This window comes from Mytilus californianus, unplaced genomic scaffold (assembly GCF_021869535.1).
Source record: "Mytilus californianus isolate M0D057914Y unplaced genomic scaffold, xbMytCali1.0.p SCAF_8, whole genome shotgun sequence".
Lineage (NCBI taxonomy): Eukaryota > Metazoa > Mollusca > Bivalvia > Mytilida > Mytilidae > Mytilus > Mytilus californianus.
Window position 1 is genome coordinate 11,630,104 of NW_026262734.1, and position 20,062 is coordinate 11,650,165.

At 31.6% G+C, this 20,062-nt stretch overlaps 1 protein-coding gene across 4 annotated transcripts in view; it reads right to left on the minus strand.

Annotated features, from left to right (window-relative positions):
* LOC127712073 (GATOR complex protein Iml1-like) overlaps positions 1 to 20,062 on the minus strand; it is a 111,549-nt gene that overhangs the window by 31,605 nt on the left and 59,882 nt on the right. For 3 of the 4 annotated variants that reach the window (XM_052218267.1, XM_052218268.1, XM_052218266.1), the window contains exons 22-27: positions 19,493 to 19,585; positions 10,919 to 11,029; positions 6,977 to 7,118; positions 6,325 to 6,526; positions 4,824 to 4,909; positions 1,986 to 2,160 (exon numbers count right to left, since the gene is read on the minus strand). In XM_052218267.1, coding sequence (XP_052074227.1) covers positions 1,986 to 2,160; positions 4,824 to 4,909; positions 6,325 to 6,526; positions 6,977 to 7,118; positions 10,919 to 11,029; positions 19,493 to 19,585 — 809 coding nt within the window. The remainder of the gene's footprint in view (positions 1 to 1,985; positions 2,161 to 4,823; positions 4,910 to 6,324; positions 6,527 to 6,976; positions 7,119 to 10,918; positions 11,030 to 19,492; positions 19,586 to 20,062) is intronic. The other variant, XM_052218270.1, reaches the window with a different exon arrangement.

The following is a 20,062-nucleotide window of genomic DNA, read 5'->3' on the forward strand; positions in this document are numbered from 1 at the left end:
TACTATTCGGTCGGTAAAAGGTGGGAATTAACGGTAGATTTATTATATTGATTGAATAAAAATTGAAATATAAAAGGTAGAAAGACTGCAGATGGATAATGTGATTGCAAACGTACGACACTCGACCAGGTTGTGATCAGCGGTGTATTTTTTTCTCACGACCATTTCGTTGATATGGATGATATTTTTAAAAACTGATAGAAATTAGCTCTTTGTCGGATAATTAATATGCGATTGAAAGATATTTTCATTTATAGACTTACAATATTTAACGATAATCTCAATTTACAACTAACATAATGTCCTGGACATTATTGTTTTACAAAATAATGACAAGTGGTGATATAAATTAAATTCCCAGTCATGTGAAATTCATCAGGTAAACTGGGAGTTATATTTTTTCTGGACTTTTAAAAAATAAATTGAGGCAGATGCACATGAATTTAATGCATCATAATCAATATTACTAGGCTACTCCCTCGTGTCCCAATCAACAAATTTTATTTAGAACACAATGGTATCAATAAATAAATAACAACTATATATTGTCAAAACCTTTTTATTAAGAACTTTCTTTATAAACATTGTGTACAATAACATATGAAAAAAACTGAAAGTATATCTTTTATTGAATATAAAACAATTTCCTTAGTGATAAGCATGAAAACACTATGCAACCGAAACAGTAATGGAATCTCACTTCTCCAAAAAATTAACCACTTCTCCCTCTTCAAAATCCTAGATTAGGCCCTGGAGATTCTTTTTAAAGCATCTAGAATTATACATTATACATGTCCTAAATACAGAGCTTTACTACAAGTAACACATAAACTTAACATGATCCAAGAAAATGAGGTCAAGGTCAGATAAACCAAATGAGAAATACATGTAACCTTACAATCATTCAATAAACCAAACATAGTTGACCTATTGCTTATTGTTTCTAAGAAACAGTCTTAAACAAGAAAACTTAACATTGACCAATGAACCATGAAAATGAGGTCAAGGTCAGATGAACCATGCCAGACAGACATGTACACCTTACAATCAATTTAGGCATTAAATATAGTTGACCTATTGCTTATAGTATCTAAGAAACAAACTTAACCATGAAAACTTAACATTGACCAATGAACCATGAAAATGAGGTCAAGGTCAGATGATACCTGCCAGACAGACATATACACCTTACAATCCTTCCATACATCAAATATAGTTGATTTATTGCTTATAGTTGAAGGAAAACAGACCAAAACACAAAAACTTAACACTGAGAAATGAACCGTGAAAATGAGGTTAAGGTCAAATAAAACCTGTGAGACTGACATGTACATCATAAAATATTTCCATACACCATTTATAGTTGACCTATTGCATATAGTATTAGAAAAAAAGACCAAAACTCAAAAACTTTACTTTGACCACTGAACCATGAAAATGAGGTCAAGGTCAGATGACACCTACCAGTTGGACATGTACACCTTACAATCATTCCATATACCAAATATAGTAGACCTACTGCTTATAGTATCTGATATATGGACTTGACCACGAAAACTTAACCCTGTTCACTGATCCATGAAATGAGGTCGAGGTCAAATGAAAATTGTCTGACGGGCATGAGGACCTTGCAAGTTACGCACATACTTAATATAGTTATCCCATTACTCATAATAAGAAAGAAATTAACATTACAAAAATGTTGACTTTTTTCCAAGAAGTCACTGAACCATGAAAATGAGGTCAAGGACAATGGACATATGACAGACGGAAACTTTGTAACATAAGGCATCTATATACAAAGTTTGAAGCATCCAGGTCTTCTAGCTTCTAAAATATAAAGCTTTTAAGAAGTTAGCTAAAGCCGCAGCCGCAGGATCACTATCCCTATGTTGAGCTTTCTGCGACAAAAGTCGCAGGCTCAACAACTAGTACCCAAGAAAATCCACTAAAAATTTAAACAGATATTTAAAATGATTCTGTACCTCTAAAAGACCAAAATCTCCTTCCCCATGTGTGCATATGTACTGATCAAAGTAGTTCCAGTTGTAGTTCTCTAACTTTTCATTTTTAAATTCACTCCATGAGACATCATATCCCAGAGAATCTGGTACCTTAAACCTGTATCTGTAAGAGTATGACAAGGCTGGCTGCTCATGTCTGAAAATGATAATTATTGTATGTTGAAATACAAATGTATGTTGAAATACAAATGTATGTTCAAAACACTTTTAACTTCTTTAATAAAGAATTTATCATTACTATTATCATTATTATTATCATTACATTGTGAAAAATGTTTAAGTGACTTGGTTTATTTTTCTTATGAATTGTAATTCACTTCAATATCATTAGAATTAAGTAATTGTGGTTAACTTTCAAAATATTTTAATGATTAATATGTGCTAAAGACACAATATTCATCATAATTCATTACCTACATTACTTTAGATTTTGAAAAAAAGAATTTAAAAACACCTAAATATTTTCAAATTCCCTACTCAATATCTTAAAATATACTGAATGTTATCAATAGACAACTTTCACGTTTGTGCATTTCCTATGTCACAATACTTATGTTAATACGTCAAAGAAAGAGCAGATTGTTCAATGACATCATTTATGCTGATTGATCTTGGGTCATCTAGTAATTAGATATAGAAAAATATTCAGCAAGTCCCCAACAACACATTTATTCATGAATAGTGCTGTAGTTAATCAGTTGTTTGGTCATGAGTTGAATATTTTTCGATATTTGAATTCTAAGATTATTTTTTATTTTAATACACAGACTTTTTAAGCGAGGAGTGATATTATCAGATCTATTTCACATGAGAAATAATTTATCAGTTTTTATTTTGCTTGTAAATCACAGTATTTCATTACCAAGGTAAATGGTAAATAGGAATATGATCTGCAATGTTATTTGGAATTTCATGCATATTATTAATGGATTTTTAAACTGTAGCATCATTGCCATAATACTAAGAATAAAATGCTCCGCTGGGCGCAGCTTGATACGACCGCAGAGGTCGAACCCTGAACAGTTGGGGCAAGTATGGACACAACATTCAAGCTTGATACAGCACTGAATTTGGATTGTGATTAAATATTTGACACAGCATGAATGTGGTCTAAGAACTTAAAATTTTTTAATTTACCTATTCAAACCATATCATTATTATTTGCTTTTATATATAAATCAGAAATAACCAATTTAAAATGGAAAATTTTAAAGAAAAAAAAATCCCCCCCCCCAAAAAAAATTTTTTTGAACCCCCTTATGATTCATCATCCCCAAACTCAATCCAAGCCTTCCCTTTGTGGTATGGTACCTTGCAGCACAATTTCAGAGAGATCCATACACTTGAACACAAGTTATTGTCTGGAAACTAGAAAAATGCTTGTTTTTTGGCCCCTTTTTGGCCCCATATTCCTCAACATTTAGGGCAATTACCCCCAAACTCAAAACCAGTTTTCCTTTGTGATATGGAACCTTGTAGTACAATTTCATAATGATCCATTCACTTACACACAAGTTATTGTCCTGAAACTAGAAAAATGCTTGTTTTTTGCCCCTTTTTGGCCCCTAATTCCAAAAATTTTGAGGCAATTACCCCCAAAATCAATCCCAGCCTTCCCTTTGTGGTATGGTACCTTGCAGTACAATTTCAGAGAGATCCATACACTTGAACACAAGTTATTGTCTGGAAACTAGAAAAATGCTTATTTTTGGCCCCTTATTCCTAAACGTTTTGAGCAATTACCCCCAAACTCGATTCCAGCTTTCCCTTAGTGATATGGAACCTTGTAGTATCATTTCAGAAAGATCTATAGACTTACACACAAGTTATTGTCATGAAACTAGAACAATGCTTGTTTTTTGCCCCTTTTTTGGCCCCTAATTCCAAAAAATTTGAGGCAATTACCCCCAAAATCAATCCCAGCCTTCCCTTTGTGGTATGGTACCTTGCAGTACAATTTCAGAGAGATCCATACACTTGAACACAAGTTATTGTCTGGAAACTAGAAAAATGCTTATTTTTGGCCCCTTATTCCTAAACGTTTTGAGCAATTACCCCCAAACTCGATTCCAGCTTTCCCTTAGTGATATGGAACCTTGTAGTATCATTTCAGAAAGATCTATAGACTTACACACAAGTTATTGTCATGAAACTAGAAAAATGCTTGTTTTTTGCCCCTTTTTTGGCCCCTAATTCCTAAAATTTTGAGGCAATTACCCCCAAAATCAATCCAAGCCTTCCCTTTGTGATATGGAACCTTGTGGTACAATGTCAGAGAGATCCATACACTAACACACAAGTTATGTCTGGAAGTTTCAAAAATGCTTATTTTTGGCCCCTAATTCCTTAACTGTTAGTACCATAACCCCCAAAATCAATTCCAACCTTCCTTTTGTGGTATTGAACCTTATGGTAAAATTTCCTAGAGATCTATTCACTTAAACTAAAGTTAGAGTGCGAAAACCAATGTGTCTTCGGACGACGACGACGTCATACCAATATACGACCGCAAAATTTTTTTGCAGTCGTATAAAAAGTGTAAAACAAAAAGATGTGTCCAAAATGCATATGCCTCACTCACACAATCACATTTGAATGTTAGATAAATCACATAATTTCGGTAATAACCCTAATTTGGCATATTTCTTAAAAGGTCAAATCATAATTAACATGTTTACTAAGATCCAATTTGATGTGACGTCACCTTCATGTTAAACTTTAACTTAACCAAGCAACAAAATGACCTAAAAAATAATATATACCCCTTACCATTGTAGGCAGGGCATTGAAATTAATTACCTTGGTCGATATCTAGTGACAGTTATTGTTGATCCAACCCTTCTTATCTTGTGAAATATTCTTCCAATACTCAAGTGATACTCCTCCTACAAAACACAAAACAATTTCCTAAATATGTCATCATTTTCTGATACTGTAAATTCAGAAATAATAGCAATGTTTTCATTAATGCCCAATAACTATTCTCACATTTCTGTCCAATCTTCAAAAATCACAATAATAAACGCATGCCATAATTTGTGAATTTACAGTATTTGATTGGATAGTTTTCTCCCATGAATACATCTACATCCACCATTATTACTTCTTTCTGGATCAAAAAGATATTTTTCTTTTCTTATCAATTTCTTTTTTTAAAGTACTTTATAAGCATTAATAAAATATTTTAGAATACATTATCACAGAAAATGCAAAGAAATAACAAATAAACTGTTGACACAGAGATATGTCTTGCGTGTCGGCATAAAATTCAGAAAAAGATAATCTGATATACAGCAACATTGCTTATTTATTCAGTCACTGGACCATGATCTAGTCGGCAGGGCCTGAAAATGGTCGACAAAATGAGATGCACCGACAGTAATGTAACTTTATAGGAAATATCATTGTTTATTGTAAGAAGTTCCTATCAATATAACTTTAGCAGAAAAATTTTAACATTGAAAATTGCTAATTTATTCAAAGTCACTGGACCATGTCCTAGGGGGGCAGCGCCTCAAAATAGTCATCAAACTGATATGTACTGACAGTAATACAACTTTATACAAAATATCATTGATCTATCACAAGTAGTTATTATCAGACTGATTTAAGCAGATAAACTTTACATTGAAAATTGCTAATTCATTAAAAGTCACTGGACCATGCATGACCTAGGGGGCAGGGTCTCGAAATAGTCATAAAATCTGATATGAACTGATAGTAATGCAACTTCATACAAAATATCAATGATCTATCACAAGTTGATCCTATCAAACTAACTTAAGCAGAAAACTTAACATTGAAAATTGCTAATTAATTCAAAGTCACTGGACCATGTCCTAGGGGCAGGGCCTCAAAATAGTCATCAAACTGATATGAACTGATAGTAATGCAACTTTATATTAAATATCAATGATCTATCACAAGTAGTTCTTATCAAACTAACTTAAGCAGAAAACTTAACAATTGTTGACGCCATTGCCGTCGTCCCTGGAAGAGCAATCCCTATGTCTCGCTTTCTGTGACTTTCGTCGCAGGCGTGACAAAAAAGTTGTCCTTGAGCTTCTGTGGATTCGTTTACTTTTGTGGATTCAGGAATTTTGTATTTTTGTGGATACTTTCTTTCATTGCTTTGGTTAAATATTATAATTTGTATTTTAACATCTAAATTCATGGTTCCCTTATGCATAAGGAAATCCACAACATTTAGTATCCCATGAATAATGATGAATCAGTATCTATGAATACAGTTCAATTGACTTGGTCCCAATTTCAAACTGGATATATAAGTAGCACTTACAGAAGGTTCCTGTCTAGGCCTAGCTCTCATTAGTCCCATGGAGTACTGCTGACCTGGTACTAGTTTAGACTGGGATACAGGACTTGTACTTGCTGGAAGGACAATGATTTGGAAACCCTGTGCCAGTCTTGATGATATCAACTCTCTGAAAACTTGGACAGTTGATAGCGGTTTCTTTGGATTGATTTTATCTGAATCTGACCTTAAAATAAAATAAATTAAATTAAAGCAATCTCAAACCAACAATAATATTATCCAAATATAAAGCCAACATTCTAACACTTAACAAGTCACATGATATTAATGTTATTATGGGATAAGGTTGTTATGATTAATGTCATTTTTTTATACCTGTATTACATATGCAGAATTGGACTTTTTTAATGCTAAATATATGATTAAGTATAATAATTATCCTCATACATGAAAAAAGTTTTTCTGTTGAATGACATATTTATTTTCCTCTCAAGCGAAGAAAAGTAACAAGACATTTCACCTGATGTCCTGTAAGGTAATATACTACACCTTCACTCATAAATACACAATCAGAATGTGACTGTCTGAACACATCTGAAAACATCTTTATACACAGTACAATACAACTTTATAAAGATTCAAAAACAAAATAAAAATATCAAAAACAATATCCTACTGGTTCATATCAAAGTTAACATCTTCTGGAAGCAGGTTATAATCTGATACTACGTAATCATTGGTCAGACTTTGTTTGCCAGGGAAATAGTCTGTGGTGATTGGTAAAGAGGCTGGCATTGTCAACGACTTCCAATCAACACCTGCAAATATAATTAGAATATTTTAAAAAATTTGTAAAAAAATCAACTTCTAGAAAATATTTGTTTCAAGGTGATTTAAAAGGGTTAATTGCTTTGTATACAAATTATCATCATAAATATGAAATCATTTATTACACACATAAAAAAAATCTAAAACCAATTCCTTGAGTCAAAATTTTTAATTTAGTGGATTCCTTTTTCTTTTTATAAGAGAAAAAAATAATTTTTAGGATTCACAGAAGAAAATAGTAATGATGTTAATTGACTTATTTGTTTATCAAAACTATTTATTGCATAGAAATTCAAATACAAAGTGCTACCATGACTGTTCACATATAAACCACAACACACATATAATAGAGGAGTACATTGGGAATTATAAATGGTGCAATGTTCAAGTCAATGGAAATAAGCAGATGTTTCGTAACACCGATCTGCCAGCAATCCTTCAAAATATCCTAACAATATGTCTAAGCTAACTTGACTTTGTATCCAGCAATGAGAATATTTTAAACTTAAGTGATGCTCTATAATTTTGTACCATTTAAATGAAAATCATTACCATGAAAACTGTAAATGTGTTAAATAGTTTTCTTGTACCTCAGGTTATTTCATTTGGAACTTAATCTAGAAATTAATTCACAATTGTTAGGTATTGAGTTCTGTATTGTTCAGGTGAAACAGCTTAATATGGGTAACTTTATTTTAGATCTACCTGCCTTCCATGGGACTAATTTGTTTTCAGTCCCTGTTATATTTTAAACCAACTCTTGAACTCTTGATAATAAGGTCCTTTTATAAACCTTTAGTTAGTACTAAGGGATGGGAACTTGTAATTGAATTATAAACTATTATTAAAAGTTTGTTTAATTATTCATGCTTGCTTCTTGTCACTATGAAAAGATATGATCAAATCAACCCTATTACAGATAAATCAGTATGTACTATGTGCATAGCCCTGTTGATTTTAATACAGCTTCTCTGCCTGGCCCAAAATAGAAGAAAGCTGTATTGGTCCATGGTATAATACAGAATATTCACTTCCTGTTGCAATTGATTCAAGCCTCAATGAAATTTGGTATTTGAGGCATAAGAATTTTTTTTACCATATTTTGAGACTTAAAATGACATCTAAAAGTTTAAATTAAGTTTCTTGTTTTGTTGCAATTCGAAACAGAAATATTCCAATTATAATTTTTGATTGATATCACTGTTTCATTTCTGTTGATCAAAAACAATAGAATGCAGTTGATAAGAATGATAATGGTGTAAGTCTGATTTATTCTTTCCAGGTACATTATATTTGCTAGATAAAATGAATTGCATAAGCATGGATTAAGTAACTGGATTGGAAATCAGAAATCTCACCAATATTGACAAAAAGGGCATCGTGACTGATAAAAATTAAGTTCAAATATGATTTATTGTATCTGCTTAACATAAGTTTCTTGCTTATTTGAAGAATAAGAATCATTAATAAAAGTGTTATGAACAGGCTTTTTCTGTATTGTCCCTAGTATAGATTCTCAATTGAGATGACCTATCTATTTTTAAATGCAATTACTAGTACACACCGGGGACATCGATGGTCTGTGACTGAATTAAAGTACCTACGCTTAATTTCTAGCCAGGATTTTGGGATTTTTAGTATTCGTATTGTAATTGGATAAAGTCATACTGTTATAAAGTGCACAGTTTTCTTTGCTTTCAAAATCTTTCTGTTTGAACCCGTCCTGGTTTTCTTACTACAAGCGGAAACTACATGTGACATATACTATTGGTATTGGTATTGGATTTGACCTTGAACTTGTTAATTATTGGTAATATTAATTATGTGGAAAACAAAAAGGCCTGGGATGGTGTATATAAATTTGAATTCTTTGATTCATTGTTTTCATGCCGGCTAACAAATTGGACCTTGTTATTTTAGTAGAATAGATACAGCAAAAGCATGCAGTGTACATTTTTAAGCAAATTATTTACTATTCATATTGTTTTCTGAACTCAGGTAAATTACTCAAATAAGATTGTATACGCCCAAAAAATTATGCTGTACACTATAAGAAGCTTTAAAGAAAAAGCACATTAATTAAAAAAGTCTAAAAAAAGCTTTCACTAAAATCTATTTAAAAGCTCTGTATTAATTGTTTTGCAAGCAATTGTAAACAAAACATGAAATTAAATTTAGCAATATATAATTTACATTCATGGTCTGTCAAAACACAAATTACATTCACTCGTTAATATTCTTAAAGCTAGGAATGCCTAGGATAATTTTTTTTTTTATAGGGGTCAAACAAATAATTGTCAGTTGTGTCGAAATTGAATCAATTAATCATTGAAAACTAAAATGTCATTTCTACGAAGCAGTTAGTTAGTACATGCATGTGTTAACATTTCGAAATATAATCTACATTTCAAAATATAATCTCTAAGTTGGAGAAACTGGGTCGAAATACCCTTGGGGGGACAAGGAAAATGCATGTGACAGTTTTATATATGTGAAATCATTACTGCAACTGATACTATACATACAGTGGCTTCAAATGGAATCAAAATGTAAAAACATAGACCATTTAGAAATGTTGCTTTAAATATTATACCTTTCAATAATACTTAACAATTGGATAGAACTATGGAACACACAACAAAAGTATTAACTCTTTAATCACATTAAAGGTGTTATTTTAAAGAATCCATACAGACATGCTGTCATAAAAAGTCACAGACAATTACAAAACTTACAGACAATTACAAAACTTACAGACAATTATAAAACACACAGACAATTATGAAACACATCGACAATTATAAAACACACAGACAATTATAAAAGATAATAACAAATAAAGTCTTAAAAAACCTATCTGTAAAAAGAAATACATAATTTGTTAGTAAAAATTGAAGCATTATCTGCACTGCAAACTAGGTCACTGTTGTCAAATTATACCTGACAAAAAAATCAATTACAGTCAAAGACTTGAATTACTCAGATGTGTTAAATATCATGTGATAATTGCTTCCATAGCAACTGAATACAACCTCAGATTAAACAATTTTCTTTTACCTACTACAAAGAACCATAACCCCTGTGATATCTTGATAAGTATGTTATTCCAATTCCCATTGAAAATGTTAAGTTTTTATACCAAAGGCATGGAGCACAATGTGGGAACTTTTTAGTAGTAATGAAAATCTTTACAAGATAATCTAAATTAAGTGACAAGAAGTATGGATGGACAACACCCCTATAGCATAATTCACAAAAAAGTCACTTTTCTTGTTAAAATAAGAAAGTAATTTAAATTTCCGATATCAATACAAAGACAATACAAAATTCATTTTTTTTTGTCAGATATAATTTAACAAAAAATAAATCACACCATAAGATTATATATATACATGTAATATGCATTCATACCTGTTAAAATCTAATTTCAAATTAGCTGTTACTTATAAGCATACAATAATATATTAGCAATCCAATTTATAATAGTATATTTATAAATTCAGGAGCATATACTATGTTAAAAACTGCATTTTCTTCAAATATTTTTTGCAAAGTGTTGAACAAATTTATTCATCAAGTTTTATATTTCATCTTTTAAAAATAAAGATGAGAACTATAATTAGACCAACAGGAATGAAGCATTTACAACAGAAATAAAAAATGCAAGTAATAAAGCAGAGTTCCCACAATGCACCTGCATGCCACATAGTGCTTTTGTAAATTTTGGACCACAACATTTGAAGAAAATGGTGAGAAAATCTACAAAAGGTAAAAATACACTAATTCATACTTATTCCGGCACAAAAATTTTTGGACTGAAAATCAGTCCCTAGAAGAGGTTTAATCAAACACGACTCTGACTGAATATTTCTGTGACTTTCGGCTGGCCGCCAATCTGTACCTGAAATTCAATATCCTCACTGAACATTATTATGTTAATAAAATACAAATATATTGCTGCTTCATGTTCTAAAAAGTTGCCTCCCTTGTTCTTGATTTGTATAGAGTTGCTTTTATATAAGCTGTTATAATGCATCATTTTTATTTTTTTACTAGATAATAAAAAGTGGACAGTTGGCAGAGATCCTCACAGAACTGCACATTTATTGAGAGAAAACAATAATGACCATGTCTTGTATTTCAAGGATTAATATAAATCGAAAAAAGGGTTTTTTGGATGAAGTCCTATTTTGGTTTCTTTGGCTATTTTTAGTAATAGTCAGCTTAACTTTGACTCCCAAATCAAAAAGGCTTCTTTCCTTTCCCTACTTTTTCCATCATTAGTTTTATTCCAATCAAGGAAGGGTTAAACAAGTTATCATCTGGAAACATTTGTTTCTGACACACTGATGGATAGACAAAGGAACATGAAAAATTCTAACATAGTTATAAAAACAAAGCAAAATCTTAAGATATCTAAAATATTGAATCTGTAACATTAAAGTCAAAGAGATACTTTACAATCTATTTGAAAGGGACACAACTCTATAAAAACTTTGAACATGAGAGGAGTATAGCTTCCCATATTGATGAACCTTGAATGATGAAAAATAACTTTCAGAGCAGTTTGTGAATATTTCCTGAGCACAGGATATTTTTAAAGTCAAATGAATGCAAGTTTCATATGGAATGACATTTACAGAAAACTCTTTTTCTGTTGAAATGAAGTGAATTTGAAGCTGATTTTACATGAGGTTTGCACAGATATCTGTGTACACACTGGCACTTGGGGTATGGACCCCCTTTTATTTTCTCTTATGTTACTGTGTTGTCTTTTGCTCACCTCCAGCACACTAAAGCACCATATTTCCGTTAAATCATAAAAATTAGGACATGTATCAACACAAAAAAAATACTGTTCTTTTGATAGGTGTCTGTGGTTGGTTTGTATATATACAATCAGACAGCTATCCAGAAATTTTAAATTTTCACTTCTAAGAGCTTAAATTTTGTAGAATCAATTCTAAATGACAGAAGTAGATGCCAAACTTTTGACTCCAAATGCAATGCACAAAATCATATAATCAAAATTGATATATATTAGATAAAGATATATATGGTGTTTTATAACTATATATTCATTCATTCATTCATTCATTCTATAGTCCAACAGGGTCAAACAGTTTCACATTTTTTAGACGCCAAAATAAAATAAAATACAGGAAACCTTTCTTGCCTTGTGAAAAATAAAAGTAGAGGGGATGTACACGTAGGTATAGGCCATTTCTGATGACCAGAGAAGATTCCAAACACCAGTTCGACTGTACAGGCCATAGACTCCAAATGCAATGCACAAAATCATATACCTGGTAGTACAATCAGTTCAAATGGCTTCCCTGTTGTTTATAGACTCCAAAATTTAACAACAATATGGGAAACATTTCCTGCCTTTTGGAAAATAAGAGTAGAGCGGCGGCATGTATAAACTACAGACATTGAAAGATTGTATGAATCAGAGCAAAACACATAACATAAAAGAAAAGTTAAAATATCAAATGAAAATTTAATAAACAAGAATGTGTCCATAGTACATGGATGCCCTACTCGCACTATCATTTTCTATGTTCAGTGGACCATAAATTGGGGTCAAAACTCTAATTTGGCATTAAAATTAGAAAGATCATATCATAGGGAACATGTGTACTAAGTTTCAAGTTGATTGGACTTGAACTTCATCAAAAACTACCTTGACCAAACCCCCCCCCCCCCCCTTCCCTAAAAAGAAAAAAAAAAGAAAAAGGAGGTCCATACTTGAAGAGCCTGTGTGTGTATTCAGTGAATCTTTTTTTTTCAAATCAAACCCTTTGTAAAACTGTTTGACTGAACAGGCCATAGACTCCAAATGCAAGGGGACTGACCTATCTCACTGAATTTTTCAATCAGTAAAAAAAATAACATTTTTAAAATTCATTGTGTCTTTTAATAATAATATCAAAATCATATCTTTGATTCTAAAAAGGTTTGATTTGAAAGTTTCCTCAATATGGGTGAAAACAGTTGTATGATGAAGTCTCCATTTTATGATTTGACTTATATGTTGTTTGCTTAACGTCCATACTTCAATATGAAAATGGCAATTAATCAACCACAATATTTTACAAGAAAATGACTTTTCTAATTCCTGTGAAATAACCAATGCTTATTCAAATGTGTAGTCATCCGTATTTTGATAATAAGACCTTGGAAAAAAATTATAAAGCAAAAATAATGAAATAACATTAAAACTGGCAGTGTATTATTATTACTACTTGAAGTGGACACAAAGCAGAATCTATAGAAATTGTACTATGAACAAATAAAATGAAAAAGAGCTGTAATAGAAATTGATGAGGAAAGTTGTAATCTAGCATTTAAACAACTAGCTTTTCTATGTGTCTTTTACGAGGTATGTCATATAATCCCACGAGCAGCATTTGTCTTTTTAGAGGTATGACATATGATCCCATGAGCAACGTTTGTTTTTAAAGAGGTATGACATATGATCCCATGAGCAACGTTTGTCTTTAAAGAAGTGTGACATATGATCCCATGAGCAACATTTGTCTTTAAAGATGCATGATATATGATCCAATGAGCAACGTTTGTCTTTAAAGATGCATGATATATGATCCAATGAGCGACGTTTGTCTTTAAAGAGGTATGACATATGATCCCATGAGCAACATTTGTCTTTTGATCCCACTTACTTATGGGGGTTTTTAACGACCTTGACTGGCTATAAAACCCTCGCACGGTCGGCTATATGATCCTATAAGTAACGTTTGTCTTTTAAGATGTATGCGATATGATCCATTGAACAACATTTGTCTTTACAGAGGTATGACATATGATCCCATGAGCAAGATGTGTCTTTCAAGAGGTATGACATATGATCCCACGAGCAATATTTGTCTTTAAAGAGGTATGACATATGATCCCATGAGCAACGTTTGTCTTTAAAGAGGTATGACATATGATCCCATGAGTAACACATGTCTATTTGGATTGTTAGAATGACAGAATGTTATATGTACTAAAGCCTACCGGTAATAAAGAAAAAAGAAAATGACAGATGAAAAAAAAAAGAAAACTACACTTCATAAATGTCATGCGTCTCAAGCGCTTTTCTGGATTTACCTTCATCAGGAACGCTCAAAGCCAGATATTTGAAAGCAAAGGACTTATAAAAAACAAATATACCTTGCTTTGTAAGGATAATAAAGTAAGAAATGAATTTGTATCTTCTTTTTAAAAAATTTATACTAGCAAAAGAATGTGTCATTAAAAAAATACATCAAGCACTATGTGTTACTGCAGTATGCTAAGGAAAAATATAGGGAAATAATGCTATTTTTTATTTCAAAAAATTTAGATGAAGAAAAAACACAACTGGCATTAACTTACTGTGTAATCTACACTGAAAATACACACAACTACAACTTACTGTGTAATCTAAACTGAAAATACACACAACTACACCTGTGTCAAGACGATAAACCAGAAAATTATGTATTTGTATTTTTATGAGTTATAGATTCAATTATTTCCATTTTTTAAACAGGTAAATCAAAATTTTCAACAACTATTGTTTGAAATTTCTTGTTTAACAAACTGATATGCAATGCATATAACTGTATTTTGAAAATAGAAATATGCATAAAATATACAAATATACAAAGGATAATTTTCCTTATGGACATAGTGAAAAAAGTTCTTGTCGAACAAAAAATCATCAAATATTGGAAAAAACCATTGACAGAAATTTTAAGCATAAGCAAACACCATGCATATTAACCAGAATGCAACATCATGCAGAACAAATAACAACCAATCAAAATACAGAAAGATCTACAAAGAACCATGTGAAGAATTTAATTAAAAGGTGCAAGATTGATTACTGTTTTGAGCATTAGACACAATTTCCACAGCAATTATAATTGTCTATAGCAATCATGGAAAAGATATATGATTTTTGTAGACATTTGTGTCTATATATTGTAATATATAAGTTTAGCCAATACCTTTAATATAATTGCAGAAAATGTCAAATAATAATACATGTATTTTGATTATTATACCAAGATAACAATATATCTAAATATCACACAATGCGATAGTTAATAAAATGTTGACACAGAGATATGCCTCGCCTTTATGTTATTTTGATAGTATAATGCAAATTTTGAAATTAAAATGGCAATACTTTAAAATATGAACTATGCAAGGGTTGGCGCCTTAAAACATGTTTAACCTCACCACATTCTTTATGTGCCTGTCTCAAGTCAGGAGCCTATAGTTCAATGATTGTCGTTAATCCATGTCTGTAATATTTGTATTTCATAAGTTGTTTTGTTATAAATTATGCTCTTAGATTTTTCAATTGTTTCATATTGTTCATGTCGGGGCTTTTAACCCTTACCATGCGGGGGCCGTAATATTACGGCCGTACCCAGACCACCGTTATTTGGCACCAATGGTGCTCCATTTTTTTGGAGGTCAACGTAATGCCATCTAATTCGAAGTGTATGCATGTTTCCTCAATCTTACACCATTAATTGTCATCTTTCTCACTTTTAATGTTCATTTTGAGCTCAAATACGAACTTGGAAAATTGAAATTGGACAAAATTGGGTTATTTGGAGGGGTGGGCTTACCTTCGAGGTCTGAAACACGAAGTTGTGAGGCCTGAAACTTGGACAAATAGTGTAAACCCCAAGGCATATAACTACTGATCGTGTTTATTATCAAAATACGCCTAGGCAACGATTACTTCCGGATGCAGGTCAAGTTAAAGTAAAAAATTGGAAAAAGTCGGAAATATTTGGAATTTTGGTGCAAATGACCTTTTTAAGACTGGTGTACCCAGATCAGTTTCACTCCGACCTAACAACTGTTGTGATTAATGTGTTCACTGGGGTCCACTCTACATGCAAACTACAGTTGGATGCATCTATTAGCATCCCTCGGACTTCCAGGTCGAGAAAAAGAACGTAAAAACGTCAAAATTGACGCGTTTTGCACATGAGGACCAAATTTGGGGCAAATTCCCGCTCACCCTCCCCCTGCCTCCTCACCCCGACCACCCCACCCCGTGATCCCCTATCTTTGATTTAATGCAATCAATATGCATCAGCATCAGGGTACAGCTCATTTGCATATAATTTGCATATTTTTGCAAATAATCGAAAATTAGACAATTTCTGAAAACAATTCAGCATGGTAAGGGTTAATAGCTGACTATACAGTATGGGTTTTTTTCATTGTTGAAGGCCGTATGGTTGCCTATAAGTGCTTACATCTACTTCATTTGAACTTTGGTGGATAGTTGTCTCATTGGCAATCATACCACATCTCCTTATTTTCATACGCAAAACATTCAAAGTCAATGAACCATGAATTAAGGTGCAGGGCCAAATAACAATATGCAAATAAGAAATGCCAATGCTTATACAAAGCATACCAAATACTATAAGTGCTTCCCTTAAAACTGGCCTTAACACAAACTTAAATATATAATCTATGCAAAATTTTCAAAGTCAATCAACCATGATGAGGGGATGGGGCTGTATAATCTCTGTTGAAATGAGCGTTCAAATTCTAATACAACTGTGTATCCAATAACATTGACTTGTCATTAGTGGTTCATCTTAAACTGACCTTATCACAAACTTAGACATGTAAACGTCAATAGACCATAACTGAGGGGGCAGACCAAATAATCTTCTTTGAAATGAGATGTTCCAATGCTTATATAACTGCATACCAAATATCATTGACTGACCTACCGCTAGTAGTTTACCTTTAACTGACATATTGTAAACTTTAATATGTAAACTAAGCAAAAGTAAGAAAGTCAATAGACCATGACTGAAGGGTCGGGCCAAATTATATTCATTTGAGACGTGCCAATACTAATACAACTGCATACCAAATATCATTGACCTTCCACTAGTAATTCCCTTTAAACTGACCCTAATCAGGACCATATACATTGTTGACGCTGCTGCCACTGCCGGAAACAGCACACCTTAGTCTTGCTTTTTCAAATTCATCATGGACAAAAATGAATTCCCTCATCTTATCTTGATCTATTTAATGTTTTTTTCTGGATTATTGATATATTATGAAGCCTCTATAAATTGCCAACTAAAACCAATGCATATTACAATAGATTTAAGGGTGGAAAACTTTTATAAATTGACTACTTAAACAAATGAATACTTCACCATGAATGTACAAAGTGTTAACTTTTATTAGTTGCTGACTTCAATCTATGCATCCTTTTTTATACTATGGATTTAAGGGTGGGCTACTTTTTTGGTGGGGTTCGTGTTGCTTTGACTTTAGTTTTCTATGTTGTGTCTTGTGTACTATTATTTGTCTGTCTTTTTATTTTTTAGCCATGGCGTTGTCAGTTTATTTTCAATCTATGAGTTTGACTGTCCCTCTGGTATCTTTCGCCCCTCTTTTATAAGTTGCCTACGTAATTTTATGAATACTTGACTATAGATTTAACTGTGTAGTTTTTATAAATTTTATATTTAAACCGATGCACAGCCGATTATGCAGGTAAGGATTGGTAACTTTTATAAACTGCCCACTTAAACCTATGCTTACTGTATGGATTTAAGGGGAGCTAACTTTATAAACTACCCACTAAAACCTATGCATATTTTATGGATTTAAATGTATCTAACTTTAAACACTGCCCAATTTAACATATGCATACATTATGGATTTAAATTAAACCTATGCATACTATATGGATTTAAGGGGAGCTAACTTTATAAACTGTCCACTTCTAAAACTAATGCATACTTTATGGTTTTAAGAGGAGCTAATTATAAATTGTCTACTTATCCTATTCATGTCTGGACTAAAACATACAAATTAATTTTCTCTCTAAAATCTCCAATGCATTAGTAATAGCTATTTTGTCATGGAAAATTTCAGTATCTTATGATATTTGTAGTGTTCCAAAAAAGAAACCTCAGCTTTCATACTTGAATATAAAATCAAAATGAAACATAAATTCCGATTTAGCTCTATTCTTATCAGCTCTTCGACTTTTGAACCATGTTTTGAATTTTCAAATATTTTAGCCTAGTGCATCACTGAAATGAATTGTCGAAATGTGCATCAGGTGCAGCAAAATTGGTACCGTTAAAGTTAATACAGTGAATTTTATTGTCAGCCTACAATTTTGCCCTTGTCCTTAAAATGTAAGCTTGACAATTCTGATGTACACATAACAAGAAAATGTTGTTAAAATATCATATTTAAAGTTTTGATTTAACCTCTTGTATCAACCTGAGAGCTCAGTTTAGAACCTGATATCAGACGAGGGTTGATATGGAATTAGAGATGAGTAACCCAATATCCTATTTCATTTACAGTATGATATTAAATGACTTTAACGAGCTATGACTGGTATGAATATTGTCACCTATGATATCAGATACTTTATTTACATTTATACTTTCAGGTGTGACTTATGTGTATATCATTACAAGTGTAAAGTGTATATATGGACCAACAAATTTATAGTATCAAACACACATTAAAAAATATGGCAAACACATTTAATATTACAAAAAAAGATATGATAAAGGAATTCATTTTTTTTTCTGGCATTTTTGTTTCTGATAATAAATTGCCCAATAGACAAAAGTGAGTATTCTTATTTAAAATATATAGACAAATCTTCATGGTTTACTTCAAAGAACTTTTTCTTTTTAAATTTGAATGTGATTCAAAATGTATGTACACTTGTTTTGGGATTGGGACTCATTTTATTTTATCTAACTAAATAAAAAGGAAGTATACTGTAATACATTGAACACTCGTAATTTTATTTGTTATTCATAGTTTTTACGACACTAGCAATCAGGGAAATATATGATGTTATATTCAAGTTTAACATTCAATACTGTAAAAGAGAAAAAAATTTACAACAGAGTTATTTTGCTTATTTGACAAAAACACTAAAAAAAATGCACTAGAATGTCCACCGCCAAAAAAGTTTCAACAAATCATTTATATCAATTTGAAGGACACACTTATCAATCGATGAAATTGTTTTTACCCCAATGTAAAATGTTTGATCATTGAAATCATAAAATAGTAACTAGTTCAGTATCTCAATTCTTAATCTTAAAATTGTTTCCATGTTGTTCTGGATTTCAAACTCTTTGGCTTTTTAGAAGGTAAAAATAATAAAATGATAGAATATGGCAACAGGTAATAAACCATGGAAACTTGTGTCATATACATAAATATTTTGCATTTGTGCATATGGGGAGGTACCAAAATCAGTGAATATATCATTATAAATAGGGATTTATCTGATTATAAAAGATGACTACTCAAAACTTTGTATACAAACCTGTTGTCATTTCTGGACTCCATTCCTGCTCGCCTGTAGGCCCCCACAGATATGATTTGTCTTTAGCTGATTTACTCCGCCCAGACACTAAACCTATGTAAAATTCATCTCTGATATTATATATGATACAATCAATAAAAATGGTCCCTTAGTGATTGATCTACATCTTAATTAATTAAACTAGCTTATGCCTATCATAATAAATAAAATAGTGACCTTTTAAAATATAGAATTTCTTTATAAATAACTTAATCAAATTATGAAGAACCTGTGAAAATCCACACATTTAAAATGACTAAAATATTGAATGTGATTAACATCTCCAAGTAACTTGATTCAGGTAATACAGGGTAATTGGAGTGATACTGATGGCCTGAATATAGAACCATATAACATGGTCTGGAGAGAATAATCAATAATCAGAAATCGGCAATATTCACCATATTTGTGCAACTATCCAGTTTTTTTTCTGTTCTGTTTAGGCCCTTTTGGTTTTTATGCTCTCAGATGTTTTAATCTTATAGATACCCAAATGTTGGTCCGATGAAGGTTATTCTAGAAACATGTGTC